At 36.0% G+C, this 21,530-nt stretch overlaps 1 protein-coding gene across 3 annotated transcripts in view; it reads right to left on the bottom strand.

The window, feature by feature from the left end:
• MAP2K5 (mitogen-activated protein kinase kinase 5) overlaps positions 1 to 21,530 on the bottom strand; it is a 283,567-nt gene that overhangs the window by 154,468 nt on the left and 107,569 nt on the right. For all 3 annotated transcript variants that reach the window (XM_027852077.1, XM_027852078.1, XM_027852076.1), the window contains exons 10-12: positions 14,067 to 14,135; positions 13,886 to 13,967; positions 3,198 to 3,259 (exon numbers count right to left, since the gene is read on the bottom strand). In XM_027852077.1, the coding sequence (XP_027707878.1) occupies positions 3,198 to 3,259; positions 13,886 to 13,967; positions 14,067 to 14,135 (213 nt within the window). The remainder of the gene's footprint in view (positions 1 to 3,197; positions 3,260 to 13,885; positions 13,968 to 14,066; positions 14,136 to 21,530) is intronic.

The following is a 21,530-nucleotide window of genomic DNA, read 5'->3' as shown; positions in this document are numbered from 1 at the left end:
TCTAAGGAGGTAATCATGGACACTAGAAACTGGTATCAGGCTGGAAGGACATTTATTGAATTGCCTCTTTATCAAACTACTTCCAATAAAGTCCTACTCCAATGCCTCATTTTGGCGTGGGGGTGGGTGATTCTGGGCTCTTAAAGGCTATGTTAGTGGAATGGAAGTTCTGGTTGGTCATGAAAACTAATCTCTCTATGTTCATTACCTAAAAGTCAATCCAAACTTTATCTATGTATCTATCTATCTATCTATCTATCTATCTACCTACCTACCTACCTACCTATTCAGTCACAGTAATTCCTTAAGTCCATCTCTGGAGGAGCTGTGATTTGCATTAGTGGAGAGAGTACCCAAACCAATGTCATTAGAGATTTTTTTTTTTTGAAGTAGTGAGATACCATTCAATTATAGGCTACAGCTTATAATTAGACTGAAAGTGATAAGTAAGCAGTAGAATTCTTGAGGAAAGGAATTTTCACTTTTGTTATTGTATCTCCAGGGCCTGGCTATTTGCTTATAAAAGCAGGTGCTTAACAAATATGGTTTTATCTTATGTTGATTTTGTTTTGAATGCTATCTCTTCCTAGTCCACTGTGTTTTCTAAATCCTTTCCTCTTTCTTCTCCCATTTTGCTGACCACAACTTTTTGTCAGCTTGGTATTCATCAGCTACAACTTGGGGAGACAGCCAAGGCTTTGCTAATCCACTTATGTTTCCTAAAAAGAAAGATCTTTGTGGTGGGGAATAGGGGACAGGGAAGAGTCATTTTATAAGATTAGGATCTAGAAGACATTTGAAAAAGTGGCAAATTAAGAATCATGACACAAGACTATAGAGCTGGAAGGGATCTAGGGGTATTTAACTACAATACTCTCATTTTACAGATGAGGAAACTGAGGTCTTATCTTCCCCCACCAGATAAAAAGACTTGCCAAAGTCTTTATTTTTATGTAAAAAAATACATAAAAATATGTATTTTTACATAAAAATAAGTGTCAGGGCTAGGAACTGAACTCAGGTCTTCTGATTCTAAATGCAGAGTTCTGGACCTGAAGTCAGGAAGATTTGGGCTCAAATTCCATTTTGGACATTCACCAACTCTGAGACCCTAAGAAAGTCACATAACCTCTCCATTCCTCAGTTTGCTTATCCACAAAATGGAGAAAATAATAGAACTTGCCTCACAGTGCTGGTGTGAAGATCAAATGAGATAATTTGCAAAACTGAAAGGTACTACATAAAGCATGAGCTATTATAATTATTCTCTATAACTAGGTTAGTCACAAAGGCAAGGGGAAAAGCACACATTTAAAAGGAAGGTAAAGCTATAAAAAGATCAGGGCAAAAGTGAAGAGTGGTGTGATTTTTAAAAAATTGACAAGTTTTTAATTAGTTGATGTATGCTGCAGGGTGTGCCCATTTTTTCTGCTGCCTCCATCCCTCCTCTGGACAGCAGAGTAAACATGCAAGGTGTTTTGTGTAGCCCCACTGCACAAAATAAGACTTATGGAATTGGAGGAAAATAATGAAAGTGAGATTCCTATTGGTGTGAAGTTTAAGAAGAGAATCCACATTAAAAAAAAACACACACACACCTTTTTCGTATGTATGTGTGTTTTTTTAATATGGATCTTTGCTTTCCCTTTTCTGCCTTTTATTAAATGATCTATTAAATTTTCGAGCCACGGACTGCTAAAAGCAACATCATATCACTCACACTTAGAAGAGGAAATGAAACAATTTTATTTTCACCTGAAATCTTGATTTAAAGAATTCCAAATTCATGGCAAAAATACTCCACCAAAATATGTAGATTATGAGCTCCTCAACAGCACTAGTTGTTAAGGCAAGAAAGTTCCCCTCACCCTGGGCAGTTCACACCAATAATTAGAGAGAAAAAAGTAAAGCTGTGAATTACAATGAACTAAGAGGAAATAACTGTCCATGTTGGATTAAAGGATTTAAGTTGTCAGTTTGATGTATAATGAATGCGAAAATCAGCCATTTAATTAAATGGTACCCGGTATAATCACTTTGTTATGCTTTAAACTGCTTAAGTTATCAGAGCACCTTCTATCTAGCAATTGTTTAACATTACCCCACCCCATGTGAGACACTCCTATCTAAATTTATTCCAGATCTGAAATCCAAAATTCATACAATGCTTGCCTATCCATCTAAATTCTATTAGTGAATAGCTAGGAATTAAAACAGCTTTATGAAAACAGAATAGGAAAATTGCTTATGATCACAAAGACCAAATTTCTAGATATGGTTTGAAGGATTACTACAAATTAAAACACACACATACCCAGATCACAGGACTACAGATTTAGAGATGAAAGGAGCTTTAGGGGTCATCTAATCAAGTCAAGTCAACAACATTTATTAAGTGCTTATTATGTGCCAGGTACTATGCTAAAGAAAGCCAAAAAACCCAAACGTCTCTGCAGAGGAAACTCAGAGAGGGTAAATACATAATAATGATAATGATCATAATAATACATCTATATATCAACATATCAAGAGCATGTGATTTCATCAGTGCAGGAATTCTCTTGCTATCAGTGGAGACCAAACCCCATCTATAATTTATAATCCTACAGATTTGCCTGAAGCCCAAGGAGGCTTAGGGACTTGTCTGTTATTATATCAATATCACTAAAGTAGAAATTTGAACCTAGGTTTATTTCTTTCAGAAAGAAGGTTTCCTCATTCCTTCAGAATGAAGCAGTTACTTGTGCACAAAACTGGCTCATTTTGTAATTGGTAGCTACAAATTGTCTAATTGTAAAGACATTTTCCACCTCTAAAATAAATCAAACAAAAAAACAGGAAACACTTTCCTTTTTAGCAAATCTGGAAAATCCAGTGAATTTTAGTACATAGGAAGAAGTGATCTTGCTAGGTATGGTAAGGTCCCAGCATGTACATCAATTGAAGCTCCTCTGGGCTACCTAGGGGCTGGAAGGATATTATGTGACTCTGACATTCGTAAGTAATGGACTGGTTGTAGAAGGTAGGAAGGGCAAGAGCACAGGAGGGATAAAGAAAATCCCAAGCAGCATACAGGCCTCCTCTCCTATCAAGAGTTACAGAGAAAGAAGGCTAAGGGCTGGAGTACAGAGAAGGCAGGGGGCCAACTACAAAGAGTTCATCACCCAAATATCACAAGGTGAAAGCCAAATACTCACTGCTACTGCAATTCTTCCCAGGACGTGCTCTGGAATTTTCCTATACACATCCAAAGATCCCCCTGTAGAGATAAACAAATGTGGTTATTTAATATAAACAACAGTATGGTAAAGATTGCACTGGGATACTTCTTTTTTGTACTTCCCCCTGCCCCCATGTCACACACTAAATATCCAGGATCAAATTGGTTTTTAGCCCAATTCGCTTTGTGATGGGCATAAATTTTACATCTGCAATTAAGTGACCCACATTTGCATTTAGCCATCTGAGAGCGCAATTAGGCACTTTCACCTTACTCCCAAGAGTATGATTATATGTCTGTTAAAACTGTGTCAGGAAAAAGAGAAGCCTAGTCAAGACTGGGCTTAAAATATGGCCCTTGCAGAAATTTTAAAAATGACAAAACAAGGGCTATATAGTACTGCATATCAGTTTCCTCAAATGCAAACTATGATAGGAGTTTTTATTTCTATAGGATCACAGATCTAGAACTGAAAGGGCCCTCAAAAGTCATTTAGTCCAACATTCTTATTTTAGAGATGAGGAAACTGAGGCCTGAGGAAGTTAAGTGACTTGCCTAAGGTCACATAGGGAGTGTAAGAGGCTATATTGGAACCCAGATCCTATGACTCCAGAATAAGTGCTCTGTCTGCAACAATGACAAAAAAGGTTTACCAGGAGCACCATAAACATAAAAATGTTCTAAGAACAATAATCACAGTGTTTGACTATAAAGCAATGTGATTTATTTAAAGCCACAAATGCCCCAACCAAAAACTTAAAGACTTTGTTATTTCTGGAAGCAGTGCACTTATTCCACAGACAATGCCACTGCTCAAAATTTGTTTTCAACTATTCTCTGGACTGCCTTGAGAACTTGTTTTCATGTCATACAAATCGTTCTATAGTATTTGGGTATATGGATTCCACTTATCTGACCCAAAATGATGCTCCTCCATTTGACTGAATGAGATTTTGTTTAAATCTACTCTTCAAAGGCCAAAGATTTGATACTACTGATTATATTCAAAAGACTGTGTGACATTCTGTAGAAAGGTGGGAGACTTTGGGTAAGGAATACTCCACACACTGCAAGTTAATGATGCTGTGCTGATTAATTTCATTCACCTATTTTTTTGTTTTGATTTTAGTAATAAAGGGTCATGAAAATGGTGATATATCACCAAGTGACTATGGTATAAAAACGAAATGCATCAATACCACTTTTCAAAAAAAAGAACGTGACAATCTCTAAAGACAATTTCAAAGTTAGAGCTTAAAAAGGTTTGGAATAATGGTAACATCACTGGAAGATATGTTGTCTTCTCAGGTGACCACTTTGGAGATATACATTCTGGTATATTTGTGAGGTTTTTCCCTAAAGTCTCAGGACTTTATTGTTATTAGGAATAACTTACGATATAAGAACTTTGAGAGGAATATCGTACCCACTTGTTAATAATCTATCAGGTATATTTTAACGTATAGAAAAATAAAAAATCAAGTACATTTGTTAGTAGTCAAACATGCCACTATAAAAGAGTTGGCTCCTTGCATATGTAAGAAATAGATTATTTCCAATTTCTTCCTGGCTCTCTCTATACCTGGAAACCTCAAACTAAATATGTCTAAAATCTGAATCCTCTCCTCCTAAATTCTCTTTTTCTATGAATCATGCAACCATCTTCTCAGTCACCTGGCTCTTAACCTTAGAATCATCTTTGGATGTATGGTATGAGGGAAAGGGAAGCTGGCAAATCCTATTATTTCTACCTCTAAAATCTCTTTCACATCTGGCTCTTCTTCCCTAATCCCACTGCAACCACCACAGCTCCTGCTCCCGTCTTTTCTCCTAGAGGCTTGCAGTAACCTCCTAATTGCTATTACTGCCTTAGAGAATCACTGAATCTTTGATTTGAATGCAATACCTGAAGTCATCTAGTCCAACCCATACCTGAACAAGAATCTTCTCTGTAATATACATGACAAGAAGCCATCCAGCCTGTTGGAAGGCCCATTACCTCCTAGGCTACCCACTTCACTTTCAGACAGTTCTAATTTTTGGTAAATCTTTCACTACAAGTCACCTCTTTGTAACTTTCACTTGAAGCTCCTAGTTCTGCCTCTTAGGGCAAAGCAAAACAAGTCTGGTTCCTTTCCTATGTGAAAGCCCTTCCAATAAATGAAGACATCTCTCATGTTCTCTCCCACATGTCTCCTCTCTCCCATATCCCCCATGTTCTCAGGGCTTCTCTTTTACAGGCTAAACCTCCCCAATTCCTTCAGTCAACACTCATATGGCATGATTTCTTTCTTTTTTTTTTTTTTTAGTGAGGCAAGCGGGGTTAAGTGACTTTCCCAAGGTCACACAGCTAGTACGTGTCAAGTGTTTGGTCTGAGGCCAGATTTGAACTCAGGTCCTCCTGACTTCAGGGCCGGCGCTCTATCCACTGTGCCACCTAGCTGCCCCCATATGGCACGATTTCAAGACCTTTCACCAAACGACCTAACTATTACTATCAAAATCCTTCCTAAAAGAGCACCCAGAAAAGAAATTTAAGCCATTATAATCTATCACAGCTGTAGTACATAGTGCAACACAAAGCTTAAAAGTTAAATGGCTGGGTGCCCTAGATTTACTCATAAATATTTAATTCTGGCTAGGAAACCAGTCTTTCCAATATTTACGCTTTCAATTCAAATCAATAAGCAATTATTAAGTATTTAATATTTTTGAGGTATTGTGCTAAGTGCTGGAGATACAAAGACAAAAAAAGCCCCTACCTTTAAAGAACTCGCAATCTAATGTGAGACAAAATGTAAAGATCTGTGCAAAAACAAGGTATATACTGGATGCACTGGGGGACCAGGAAAGGCTTCTTGTAGAAGGTGGGATTTTAGTTGGGACCTGAAAGAAGCCAGGGAAGCCAGGTGGCAAAGAAGAGGCAGGACAGCATTTTAGGCATGGGGAACAGCCAGAGAAAATGTATGAATCAGGAGACGGAGTGTCTTATGTGAGGAAAAGCAAGGAAGCCAATGATAATGGATCACAGAGTATGTCAAGGGGAAAAAGGCATAAATAGACTGGAAAGGAAGGAGGAAGCCAGGTTATGAAGGACCAAACAGAGGACTGTATATTTGATTCTGGAGGTAATGGGGAGCCATTAGAGTTTACTTCATATGGAAGTGACATGGTCAGACTTGTGCCTCAGGAAAACCAATCTGATAGCTAAGTGGAAGATGGGCTGGGCTGAAGAAAGAAGAGAAAAGGAGATCAACCAGAATGCTTTTATAACAGTCCAGATGTGAAGTGACAAGAGCCTACATCAGATTTGTGGCAGTGTCCCAGGAAAGACGGGGACATACACAAGAGATATTGCAAAGGTAGACTTGGTACAAATTGGATATGTGGGATGAGTGTGTGAGAAGTTGTGCCCGCAACAAAAACAGGAGGTTAGGAAAGTGAGGGTTGGAGTAGGGGTCAGGGAAAGACTAATGAGTTGAGTTTTGGATAGGTTAGGTTTAAGTTGTCTGTGGGACAGCCAACTCATGATGTCCAACAGACAGTTGGAGATGTGAGCCTGGAAGCCAGGAGAGGTTAGGGCTGAATAAATTGATCTGAGAATCATCTGTATAGGAGATGATAAATGAATCCATGCGAGTGGAAGAGATCAGCAAGTGAAACAGAGGAAGAAGACAAAAGAATCCAGAACAGAGCTTTGGATACCACCCATGATTAGCAGATGTGACCTGGATGCAGATACAACAAAGAAGACTGAGAAGGGAGCAATCTGATAGGCAAGAGAACAGGGAGAAACTAAAATCACAAAAAACATAAAAAGGTAAGAGTATCCAAGAGAAGAGGTTGGTCTACAGTGTCAAAGGCTGCAGAGAGGTCAAAAGGAATGAGGACTAAGAAAAGATCATTGGATTTGACAACTAAAAGTTCAATGGCAACTTTGGAAAGAGCAGTTTCAGTTAAGTGATAAGATGAGAAGCCAAACGACCAAGAGTTTAGAAGAGAGTGAATGAAGTGGAGGGAGTGACTGCAAGGGACCTTCTCAAGGAGTTCAGCCACAAAACAGAGGAGAGATGTACAATGTAACTAGTGAGGCTGGATGGACCAAGTTGGGAGTTTTGAGGGTTTTTTGAAGATGAGAGCAATTCATTCATCACACTCCTGCCTGGGTAATCTTCATAACACATGATTATGGTCATGTTAACTCCTTTACTCAAGAATCTTCAGAGGCTCCTCATTTGGAAACCAAAAGAAAGCCTAAGTTGAATTTTTCTGTACAACTAAAATTACTTCTTAAATACAAAGGTAACTACTTTTTAAGTATAAATTTTCATATGTTGAGTTTTCTCAAAGCCAGGAACATATTTACTTGAACATATTACATCAGAAATAATTTCATTTAATTCAAAACCAGTAGCAAAAGTGAAAACAAAAATAGTTTTTCTAGCCTCTCCTCCCCCAAACTGATCTTTAAACATCAAAATCTTGGGTAGGCATTTTTTCTGTGTAAAGCAGATGGTGGAAAATATATCGATGTCAATATTTTTGCTCACTTTTGTTTTCTGTAAATTTTGACAATTGCGAGAAAATCATACTGTGGTTAAAACTGCACTGGCTAAAAATGCTAAAAGGAAGATGGTAAGAGGAAAAAGGCAACTCTGTGGTAACTTGCACCACATTTATTTACTAAAATATTATTTGTATTGCAGATATAAAAAAGTGAAAATAAGACAGAAAAACAAGTTATATCCTCACTGACCTTTTAGATGAAATGGCAGATGCAAAGGTAAAGTGTCTCAAGAAGAAAAAGTTTTGCACCACTTCTGTACCTTCCAAAGATGCTAACAAATATAGATGAGGTGGCCAGTCCTTCATTAACTAAAGTGGTCTCCTATCTGCTAACACATCATAGTCTTGATGAGAAGAGTAGACCCAACCAGTTATACCAGAGAACCCATAAAGTAAGATTTCTTTTTATGTCATCACTCTGGAAACCATTAGGAAGGAAGCTATGAAATCAAATATTTCAAAAAAAAGTAAAATGGGAACTAGATGGAAGATAAATAAATTAACAACTACAACAAATTAGTAAGACTGGTCAAATATCATATGTCATCATCAATGCATCCCTGTTGTGAACACACCACCATATTAAGAACTGTAAAAACAACAATCATGTTTGGGGGAAGATCAATGGCTGTGTTTAAATTTTTCTCTACAGGGCAGCTAGGTGTCACAGTAGATAGAGCTCCGGCCTTGGAGTCAGGAGGACCTGAGTTCAAATCCGGCCTCAGACACTTGAAACTTAATAGCTGTGACCCTGGGTAAGTCACTTAACCCCGATTGCCTCACCAAAAAACAAACAAACAATCAACAAAACAAACAAACAAACAAAAAATAAATAAATAAATAAATAAATTTTTGTCTGATCTTAGTTATTTCCCACTCTTCAGATGTCATCTATATAAAATACTGTGCTCTGTGCAATACTGGGATTTGCCTTATCTTTGATATACTAATTACAAAGAGTCAGAGGCAACGCTTACTTCAATGATATATGATTTCACCTTAGCATATCAAATTCACGAGTAGGTATGTCCAAAAAAACCAAATTACCTAGGGCATGCTGGTAATAAGTCTGTCCAAACTTAGGGTGGTTTTTGGACAACAGAAACATAATCCATTTGTGGCTTGGTAGGACCTGCCAAAGCTTACACTCTATTGACATAGTCCTACAGAAATCAGTCATCATCATGCCACAGTGGAGGAGGACTTTCGAGAAGGTCAGAAGTGATAATATGATTTAAATGGATGTGGCATAGTTATTCAAAGATATAAGATGAAATAAGAACCAACAGTTTCAATCAAATATGTTAAGTCTACCCTGCAGAAAAAGGAAAATGGACATGAATCACAAAGGTCTTATAGATTTCAAATAGCATGAAGTGAAAATCTCAATGAATGCTAGTTCGAACTAGAAGTGTTGGTTCACACTGGGACTATTTAAGGGCTTCTGATTTCAATTCACTCTGGTCATGCTCCCCGTTCTTCTCCTCCCTTTAGGACAGAGCTGAATATTCTATTCCTGGATGGAATTCTTAGAATCACAAGATGTGCTGGAGAAGTTCCAACTTAGAGTTGGAACAAATCTTAAAGGTCAACTCTCATTTTTCAGATGAAGAAACTAAGGCCTAAGGAAGTGAAATGACTTGTGTAAGGTCCAATGAGTCAGGACCAGAATGTGGAGTAGGGACTTTTCAAATTTTAGCCTGGTGCTCTTTTAACAACATCCTGTTTCCCTATGAAAACATATTTTTATAGGTTGTTCTTTTCCCCCAAATTCCACTACTATGCAACATTATTTTTAAACAGATATAGAAGGCTAATTTTTAATCTGAGTATTGAATGCATTTTAAACTCAATACATTATTAGTTCATCTAGTCTGATCACAAAGCTGACAGGATCAAAGTTGCTGGTTTGATCCCCAAGGGCCAGTGAGTTTCAGTACATCCTATGGTCATAGTTTCTCCCCACTCAGTCACCTTAAAGGATCATCCCCAGTCAGTCACCTTACAGATACATGATAGTGGTGACAAGAGGCACCCAGCTGGAGTAGGTGGATGGATCTGAAATGTTGATCATCACTACTGGAAAACTGGTGAAAGTATCGTCATCTTCCTATAATGAGAACGTCACCTTAAATTTTGTAACCCCATAGTGTCTACCATATATAGGACTTAATGCTCTTCCATGCCTGGCATCCTTTCCCTCCTCCTCTCTGCTCTCAGAAGTTTCTTTTAAAGCTCATCTGAGATGCTACAACCTCTATCAAACCTTTCTTGATGTCTGTAATTCTTAGAGCTCTTTCTCTCCCCTACTCAAATTGTCTTATACTGATGTGTGTATATGTTATGTTTCTTTCATAAAATGTAATCTACTTTTAAGTCTTTATATCTCTAGTGCCTATTATAGTACTTTAGGTACAATAGGTGCTTAATAAATAGATGCTGAATTTAACTGAATTACACAGGATAGATATTAAATAAATATTCTGAATTAATAAAAAGACTACATTATTAATATCAACCACTCATACAACGCTTTAAAATTTGCAAAGCACTTTATAAATATCTTCTCATTTTATCCTCACAACAACTCTGGGAGATAAGTGCTATTAAAATCTCTATTTTACAGCTGTGGAAACTGAAGCAGAGGGAGGGTAAGTGATGTGCCCAGAGTCACACAGTATCTGAAGCCAAATATGAACTCAGGTCTTCCTGATTCCAGGTCCAGCACTCCCAACTACCACGCCATTTAGCTGCTTTTATTATTATTGTTTTTGTTGCTATGTGAAACAAATCATTTAATTTTAAATGAAAGCAATTAGTTACAATATAATCTTACTGCAAGTTTAAATTTTGTACTTCTAAGTAAAAATTTTAGAGAAGGCTTCCATTATGTGATGTTTTTGGTGTAGGGGCTCTCTTCAATTCAACAAGTGGCAACCACTCCAAGTTTTCTGCATCATACAAGATTCTTTTCCAACTCTTTTCATAAATTCACTACAGTAGATCCAGCCTGTGTTAGAGGTCTTTCTGGTTTTGTTTTTAATATTAAAAAATGATAAACATATAAAACAAAGGGTAAAATCTTAACCATTAACGTTTAATAAGGAAGAACCAACAATAACAAACAAGAAGACAAGCACTTTTGTCCCTTGTTCCTTCCAGGTTTGCCTAAAGTTCTACCACCTTTGGTCCTGTTTTTCTTCCCTCCTTACTTGCTTTTTCTTTTTAGAACACAGAATCATATTCACTATGTAGACAGTTCGGGTTTGGCTGACTTTACTTTATATCCCTTCAAATAGGTTTTTACATCTATCCTTTCACTATTTTAATGACTCAGAGGTATCAGTGTTTGGGTTGCTTTCCATTCTGCTGCTTTTCCTTCTTTCTACTTGATTATTATCCTTCCTTTTCCAGTCAAACACTTCTATGATGAGATCTCCTAAATCACTTCTGCATGTCATCACTGATAACATACTGCAACCTCCTTTCACCCATCATGTTTCTTTTGATTGTCCTTTGGGTTACTTGTAATTCAGATACTTTGAAGATCATGGTGTTCCATGATTTACAGTCAAATAACAGGAGGATAGTAGTATTAAAAAGATGGGCTTTCACAACAGCAAGCACTGGGTATAACTGAAAGCATCAGGCAATTTCCTAAATGTGATGCAGTGTTAAGTCTCCCTCTCCCATGAAATTCTGTGCCCATCTCACTGTCATTACAGAACCTCTCTAAATATCTATCTACTAAACTTAATAGGTTACATATCACAGTCTGGTCAACATGCATTTTTCATCCATTTTGGCTTTCAAGTGTGGATAAAACAATCTCCTTTACATTGCTTTGGAATTCACTAAAAAGGCCTTAGAAGTGTTTAAGAGCTCAATGCAACTGATTATCAACTGTGAAAAGAAGCACTTTGGAGAACCTCACCACCAATAGGAATCCTTCTGTTTTGAATGTACAGGACACTTACCAAGACATTGGCAACTGCCTTATATAAGCAGATGTCTTCTTTTAAACTTTACTTAATGTCAAAACTCAGCAGATGGTTGAACATTTTCTTAGTAATCATATTTATCAGTCATGTATAATTTTAACATGTGCATATGAGATATTTTTTTGAGGAGGTCCTCCAAGGCTGTACTTTATTCTACTGAGTTAAGTACTTTTGAAATATCAACAAATAAAAGAGTAGATCTTATGTTCTCTGAAGAAATTATGTATTTATAAATGTGGTCAGCTATACAAAAATTGTTAAAGCCTACTTGTTCCTTAATCATGTTAGTTTATCAGGTTTATTTTATGCCTATGGTTATCATTTAAATATGTGCATGTTTATCTAACGTCTGCTGTGTAAATGACAATGCTATGGGCTATAGAGATAAAAAGAGAGATTAAGACAGGGTTTTTGCCCTCAAAAAGCCTTCAATATAGTAGAGGAGATAAGACATATAGACAAAATAAATACAACACAAAGTTGAGCATGATAAATACTTGGGGGTTACAAACAAATGTGATGGAAATTCAGAAAAGGAAGAAATCACTTTTGACTAGAGGATCTCTGAGAAGACTTCATGGACAAAATGGCATATTGGTGAGGTCCTTAACAGGTAATGAGGTGGGAGAAGAAGGATATCTGAGGCAGAGATAATAGTGGTAAGCAAAAGTTTGAAAGAACAGACTATTCTTAGGGAATGGTAAATTATACTGTTTGCCTGGAGTACAAGGGATATATTAAGAAGTAAGAAAATATTTTTTTTCCTTCTTGGTCCAAATCTGTAATTTCATTGGCATAGGAAGCTTCTGAGGAGGAAATTATTTTTACTAATATAGTTCAACACCTATTTTGCAACTCAGAATATATGAGAGCTCTCCAGGACACTGACAGCTTATGTTCAGTCAGGTTCACACAACGAGGATCTGCCGGAGGCAGGACCTATACCCAGGTCTTCCTGACTTCTGAGGCCAACTGTCTACCAACTGTACCATGCTTCCTTATGAAGTGGGAGAGATTTGTAAAAACAGGCAAGGAGAAAATCATGAAAGAGTATGTTAAATGTTGACAGAAAAGTATACTATTTGAAGGGAGAAAACATTAAAAGATGAAAAACAGAACTAAAGAATTTGGACCTTTCAATGGAAGAGATAATACCCATTTAAACAAGTTCCAGATTTGTGGCCTTGCTTCTATGCAGCTTACTTGTACAAGACACATTATATATATAGTTCTAAGACATCCAATTTTTGGCAATTTTGGCTGAATTTTATCTTAGAAAATCATATACATGATAACTAAAATATACACCTTGGCATGGCATCAAATAGCTGGGTCATGCAAAATTCTAGAAAGTCATGGATTATTGCTCCAGTAATGTATTGAGAACCTGAAACGGAGACTGGAATGTATGAAAAATGGTGAGCTTTAATGGGTCAGATACTAAATGTGTCACTTAAAAGACATGCTCAAACTTAAAGTGGGTGGAAGAAAACAGTGATTACCTTATTTCATTGGTAAGGTACTGGGAAATCTGCATAATGCCTTGATAGTCAAAAGAAAAAAAACACTTCATAGTAGTTATGAGTGAAAAATACAGATGGAAAGAAATAGGGGTAAGGTCCAAAGAAAACTAAATGCAGCTTGGCTAAACAGCTGTGTTGAAAAACAATTTCTTATCTTGCAATTAAGAACCGATTTCTCACTGAAAGACACAGGACATTGGGTTAATAGATTTCTTTAAAAGTAAATCTGTTTTGGCTATTGAAACATTAAAAGAACAGAACAGCTGTTTTGTCAGTAAAGACAGATTGTATAGAAGAATCAAATATCAAACCACAGATTAGACTAGCATTTAATCTGTTCTACTTAAATTTTCAATAAAAGTAAAGGAAATTACATTCTGGAAAATATAGCACCGCTAAAAATTTTAACACTAGTAATCAAAACCACTAGGTTGATTTTAGGGTATAAGAAGAGGTAACTATTAATATGTTTTAATTATTTTTTAACACCCTACTCAACGTCTATAGCAAATGAACATTTTAAATCGCAATGTCAATAAAGCTATTTTAGGAATAACACAAGATGTAAAACTCACCATCCATGAATTCTGTACATATTGAAATCCTGTTTTCTACAAAAAATGCACCATAAAATCCTATAATATATGATGAATCACACTATAAAAAAATAAGACAAAAAAGTAGCTTGGTTAAAAAAAAGAGAGGGAGACAATACTGAAAACATGTTTAAAAAGTGGTTAATGGGAAAATGATTACCTTATAAAGAATTTCCAATTCAGACATAATTTGTTTTTGAAGTTCCAGTGTAATATCTAGCAATATCACCTAGCACAGAAAAAAAAAAGCCAATTATTACCTGTTTGTTCTCTTCCAAATTAAAACTTGGGCACAACTGCTATGGAATATAAGAATTAAAAAGAGGATTCCCTACCACCATCAACACCTCATCCTCATAACAAACTGCATATACACATCTGTCTATTCCTTTGGACTGGGGGAGGTGGTACAGAAATGATTGATGGGACAGGGGGAAAAGCCAGGTCTCCAAGGTCAGCATTAATGGTTTTAAAAGTCAGTTAAGTTATAACGCCCTTAATTTATACACCCTATTTTGGCCACACTGGTTATTTTCAGAGAAGGAAAATAGGACTTGTACCTATTAACCCTCAAACCATTAAAAGAGAATGTCTTGTGATTCACACACTGGAAGATAGGCACACAGGATGACAGATATAAATGTCATTTAAAGTTGGTCTTTTGCTTATAAGAACAAATAAGTCACCCAAATCTATTTTTTGCATAGTTAAGAAGAAAATATAAAGCTTTAAAATACTTACATTGATCAAAAAGCTTTACATTATAATATAGAAGAGTACCAAATAAGTTTTAGAACTGGAAGAGATTTTAAAGACCATCTAGACCAGAGGCTCTTCACCTTTTTTATATCATGAACCCCTCTGGCACTCTGCTGAAGTCCGTGGATCCATTCTCAGAATGATGTTTTTAAATGTGCAATATAAAATATGTAAGATTACAAAGGAAACAGTATTGAAATATAGTTATCAAAATATCATTAAAAACAAGTTCACAGACCTCAGATTAAGAACCTTTGATCTACATCAACTGTTATTTTATGGATAAAGAAAATGAGGCCCAGAGAGGTGAAGAGATACGCTTAGTTCACACAGGTACTAAGTGGCAGAATAGAGGTCAGTTCCAAGCCCTCCAAGACTTCTATTCCAGGGCTTTTTCCACTATACCCTGGTGCTACAACATAAGTATAAACATATTAAAAAGTATTTCCAAGTGAGCAAGGCAACTAAACAAATGAACATAAAATATTTTATCATACAAACACCCGTGTTTAATTTTTTTTAAATGTTAAATGTGTAAGGGAGAGTACACACTGATGACAGCACATATCTTCTCAAGCATTTACTATATATAAAAAAGATTATCAGTTATTTAAATTTTACTTGGTTCTTCAGTTAAGGGCAATGATTACTCTTGTATAAAAAAGAGATTCACCTAATGAGAAGACAACTGTAGAAAGGCATTTTTTTTAAAAGAAAGGTGGCCAAGGTTTCTGACTCTAGGTAATCTGTAGGGGAAAAAAAAAGAACTTCAAGCTTGAGATTTCCAAATAACACTAAATACACCTAGTGTCCTGCCATTATGGTATACACCATCCAACAGTTAAACCTCACTTTATGTTAGAAAAGGAGAGTAAATGTAATCATGTTGGAGAATTAATAGAACATAAATTATGGACTTCATCCTGCTGATAGAACTAAGTGAGGGAAAAAAGGGCAATTTCCAAACACACATCTTAGAGTATTGACATCCATCTAAGGGTAGAAAAAAACAAAAAAGCATAACTAGTTTCTATCAAGAGTTTGCTTTAGGGTTATTTATAAAAGCTCTCACCAAACTAGATTGTAAGTGTAATACAGGACTGCCAAGAAACATTTAACACGCCTCCTCCGATCAATAGTTATTTGCCAACAATATTCACTTACATTTTTTTCTTACTGTAGAAAATTTAGCAACAAAATAAATTCTTCTTGCATTGTATCAATCTTAAACCATTATAATATTAGGACTATACAACCCTATTTCAAATACAAGGAATATTTTCTTGTAATAAACTAGGCTAAATCTTAAGGTTTTCAAAATAATCATTCATTCAATTCTTACCATGACTGCTAGCGAGGATAGTTTTATCAAGTTGTCAACCCACTTATATCATGCAGCTGTGTCCAGCTTTTCAAAATTAAACCAAAATTCACATTACAACTCTAATCTTCACAGTTAGATGTTTTTGGATGGGGAAAATGGATGTACTTTACTTTTCCAGCAATATTTCAAATGCCACAAATACTAAGAGGTAAATTGGAAAGATCAACCAGAAATCTAATTCTACCAAATTCATTTTGCTCATTTAGATTCCACAAATTTAAAGTATTTAACTCTGATAAGCTGGTTTCACATTATGGTACCAGCCTCCTAAATATAAATGTTTATTTGTTTATTTATTTATTCATTTTTTTTATCTGCAGTATTCCAGAATTAAGAATTCTGGATGGGGCAGCTAAGTGGCACAAGTGGATAGAGCACCAGCCCTGGAGTCAGGAGAACCTGAGTTCAAATCCAGCCTCAGACCAGACACTTGACACTAACTAGCTGTGTGACCCTGGGCAAGTCACTTAACTCCAACTGCCTTTAAAAAAAAAATTCTTGGCTCCATGGTGGGTAAGGATAATGTCATCTGGATGATCTTGAACAGGAAAATAAAGCTGATCATTTAAACCATAGTGCTTCTGGGAGATTTATTACTATAGGATAAATTAATTTTCATTCCCCTATGTATTCTTATGAGTAATCATTAAAATGCTAAGAAGCAAAGTCAATTTTTTATTTGATATGGACCATGAATAAAATAAGCACAATATTAAATTTCTGTTTAAAGCATTTGAAAACAAAAACAAACAAAACAAAACCAACAACTATGGATAGCTTGAGACTAGCTTGAGGTAGTTTTTACACTTCGCCCTTCCCTCCTATCCCCTGTCTAGGGTTAGAAAGTTGAAATAGAAGAGGATTTGAATATTAAGTATTTCAAGAAGAAAGGGTTAAATCTAAGCCTGAAATACCTGAGTACATTTCCTCTGCTCTCCACTACACCTCCAGGACAAATAAGGATGAGTTGTCAAGTTAAATACAAGCAGTCAAGTGACTGAATTATAATTTACTCTGTGCTCAATTTAAATTAGTGTGAGGCTATTAAAATATACAGTATAAATACGGCAATTCATCACAAGCTGTCATGGATGACTTCATTTATTTGCTAGAGTGGCCATGTTCCACTGAAGGGAAGGAGAGCAAAATCACAGGTCGAATTAAGCCGCTATTCTGTTTTAATTCACTTATTTAATCTATGGCGACATAATTGTCTTTTACAGTATGTACAACTCAGAAAGGAAATTTGGGAGGATTACAGTCAGTATACAAATGATTAATCAAATGGTCCATTTAAATGCTAGTTTAAGAGAAGCAGAAACCCAAAGCAGTTGAAGAATGATAATCAGCGCATGCTACATACTATGCTATGATTTTTTTTCTTGTAGATGGATTTTTCCCAATTAGAAAAAAAAAAAGCAATACTGGGGAATCCATTAAATCCTCCAAGCATTACCTAGATGAAAGATTTTTATAGAATACTTTAATGGAGTAAAAAGGTTTAGTTTGCAAGTTGGATAACAGTATTTTATATGTTTTTCTTGCTCTATTTACTTGCAATTTTCAAGACTACCTATAACAAAAATGGTAGTTACTAATAGATTTCATGAATTATAGTCATTGTCAAGTAATTACCCCGCAGTGCACTGGTGATTAGTATTACTTTCAGTATGTTTTCTTTGGCGAAAAGATTTATAAATTTTATGGCAGCAAAGATAAAATTCAATTGAACTTTCATTTTTTCTTAAAAATTAAACTCGTTTTACATTGTCAATCCCTTTTTCTACACTGATGAAAACTAGGCATTTCATCATCGATTTTTTTTTAATCCAGGCACCGAAAACTATAGAAAGTTATCATTGTATTGGATATCAGGTTACTGACTCCAATTAAGAAGTTTAGTTCAGAAAGGAGAGCACCAACCAGGGCTTTGGCTTTTATTAAGTTAGTGAGCATGTTAAAGAAGTTGCTGTACAGTATTTTTTAGTATTTTTAGTGTAAAGAAAAAAAAAGGTTTTCTAGGGCTCTCCTCTAATTGCTCCTGCAGACAGACAAGGGTCTAACTGATCATTTGACTTGGGAAAATGAATCTCACTCATTCTAGAGAGTCACCAAAGTTCTATAGTTCATTTTTTTGAGAAAAAGACTGATTTGTTACTCTTCACAATATACCATTATGACACATGCACTCTTATTTCACAGTTGAGGTCACTGAGAAGTATAAATGCCATTCTTAAAATCATACAAAAAGTTAGAAGCAGAGCCCGGAAAAAAACAAGTGCACTTCAAACTCTTCAATTCATTTCACCTACTAGAATAAGAAATGACAACTGGCTGAGACCAGAGGATCATAAAGGTCAATATTCTGTCTCTGCCAGTGGCAGTACCATGACACATTTTGGAAGTGGGTGTGAATTGCTTCCATGATATCACCTCTAAAGGCCAAAAATTCATTCCACAAATATTTGTTGAGCACCTAATATGAAAATGATACTGTCCTAGCACAGTGGAACATAGAAAAGAAAGAGACATGCTTTTGAGGAGCTTGTGTCCTAAAAATAATAACTCTTACTTAACACTTAAAGGTTTGCAAACTGTGGGAGCTAAGAAACATATGCTAATGATTATAACACAAAGCAACATGTGATAAGTTCTAAGAGATGTACAAAGTACAACAGGTGCCCAGAGGACAGAAAGATCTGAGATGAATAAAAGAGGTTCCATGAAGAGGCAGTATATAAACTAAACCTCAAAGGGAAGATGGGACCTGAATAGGCAGAGATGGTGGGGAAGAAGAGGCTAGGATTCCAAGCAAGGGGCAGGAGTAAGGGCACGAAGGCAACACAATTCAGTTTGGGTTCAATTAATAGCAAACAGTCCAGTTTGGCTAAAGCATAGGGCAGATTATATAGGAACAAGAAGAGATAAAGCAGGAAAGGCAGGTTGGAACAAAATCTTTTGTTTTTGTTCAGTCTTTTCAGTTGTGTTCAACTCTTCATGGCGCCTTTTTGTTGTTTTCTTGGCAAAGACACTAGAGTGGTTTGCCATTTCCTTCTCCAGCTCATTTGACAGATGAGGAAACTGAAGCAAACAGGGTTAAGTGACTTGCTCAGGGCCACACAGCTAGCAAGTATCTCAGACCAGATTTAAACTCAGGAAAATGAGTCTTCCTGACTTCAGGCCTTGCACTCTATCTACTTTGCCACTACCTGCCTCAGAGTCAAATCTCAGAGGGCCTTAAATGGCCACCTGAGAGACTGGGGTTTTATTTGATAAGGAATGAGGGAATCATTTCAGGTTTTTAAGCAAGAAAGTGCCACAGTCTGGGCTATGTTTTAGGAAGATTAATCTGGTAACAGTGTATAGGATGAATTTAAAGCAGGAGTAAGAAGAGAGGCAGGAGGCAGGGAAACTAGTAAGAGGTGACTGGAATAATCCAGAAGACAGTTAATGTGGATCTGAAGTTGGGCGATAGCAATGAGAACAGTATGAATGGGACAGATTCATGAAATAGTCACACACAAAAAAAGAATCAATAGAATTTGGTAACTGGTTGTGGTAGGAAAGGAAAAGGTCAAAGATGACCATCTAGCTTTAGCTCTGAATAAATAGGAGATTGGGGGTACCATTAAAATAAAGGAAGTCAGGGGAAGAAGTTATTTTTAAGCAAATGATGACTTAGATTTTAGATATAATGAATTGGACGTGCTAGCTAGCAGGATTCCCAAGTCATAGCATGAAGTCAGAAATGCTAGGTTATGACTTAGGAGTGGTCAGGGTTAGAGATAAGGATTTAGAAATCATTTGAACAGAAGTGATAACTGAAGCCACAGGAGTCAAGAAAGAATTGCAGAGGAAAAAAAAAAAGTGCTGAATTTGGGGACCTGTGTTCAAATCCCACCTCTGCCACTTACTACTTGTGTGAGTCACTCGACTTGGGCAAGTCACTTGACTTTTCTTTGGGACTCAGTTTCCTTATCCATAAAATCATGTATAGGGAGATGGGAGGTGATAGATAAGTTGAAGTCCCTCACATCTGTAAATCTATGATCCTAGAATCATTAAAATGGTTGACTCTGGGGTACAGATTAGGTAGGGATTCCAAATCAAAAGTGGGATTGAGGTACTAGAAAAACAGGGAAGGGTTATTTCTAAATCTCTTTCCTATATCATAACAGCTTAAAATTCATCAATTCAGAAGTATTATTTGCATTATTTTTTCCTAAATTTATTGTATACTTACTAATAATGAAGTTCCTTATGGGCATATGGTCAAGGGTGGGAGGGTGGTGCTACTTTTTTGTCCATTCACAAATTTTTTTTTTCATAATTTACTTCTATTTATATAGCTGTTTCACTACCCCAGAGAACATCACTGTCATCTACAAACATGTACATTTCTCAGCATATACTTTCAGCACATTCATAAAAATGTTAAAAAGACCCTTCCCTTTGAAAAAGCCAAACACAACTCTCTCTCTCTTTATATATCTATAGATATATAAATATATATACACATACATACATATACACACATATATATACACACGTGTGTACATGTGTGTGTGTATGTATGTATGTGTGTATGTATCATTTGATTCCAAGCCTTTATTTCCTTCTCTAAACTAACTTCCTATTTATGACAGAAGCTTTCCTCCAATATCCAGTTTAGTATGGTGCCTGTCTCTTCTGGGAGGCTAATTCCATTATGACCATTGACCACCTGCTCCTGCCCATATGTTTTACTTACCCTCCTCTCTAAGCCCTCAATCTCTCAAAGAACTCTAGTAGATTAGGAGGGCATGATTTCTCCTTAGAGAAGCCATGCTTTCTTTCCCTCAAAAGGTTATCCTTTCCTAAGTTTTCAGCAATCCTACTCTTTATTTTCCTTTTCACTGGCCTGTAGTTCACTCTATAACCTTTATTATGGATGAGTATTACATTGGCAAATCACCAATCCACTAGTACAGTGGTCCCATGTAACCAGAATCACACAATTTAGTGAAGAGTTTTACAAATTCAATCTGCTTCTTTAAAAAACAAAACAAAACAAAACCAGGTATGTGACAGTATGATAAATCTTTCCTTATAATTTATTTACATTTGTCAATTAATTCTAGAACAATATATGCATTTAGAATTACTTATTCTAATAGTTGTAATTGAAAGTATTATATAGAAAATACAAAATAAATTTATTATTAGACCAAGCAAAACACAATTAAGCAAATCTACTGTTAAAAAATATAATATAATATGCTCCAAAGACAGATATTAATGAGTCTCACATCACAAGTATCACTGTTCTCTTCTATTTTTGTAAATAACTGAGAGTTAACCATATTTAACAAAAAACATCCTAAATTACAACCTAACTTTCTCTGAACCCACAGGATGTCAGCAGATGCAAGTCAATCAGAAAACATTTATTTAGTGCCTACTCTGTATGAGGCACTATTCTACGTGTTAAGAGACAGAAAC

The sequence above is a fragment of the Vombatus ursinus genome, unplaced genomic scaffold (assembly GCF_900497805.2).
Source record: "Vombatus ursinus unplaced genomic scaffold, bare-nosed wombat genome assembly UNPS02009205.1, whole genome shotgun sequence".
Classification (NCBI taxonomy): Eukaryota; Metazoa; Chordata; class Mammalia; order Diprotodontia; family Vombatidae; genus Vombatus; species Vombatus ursinus.
This window is presented reverse-complemented; position numbering and strand designations above follow the sequence as displayed.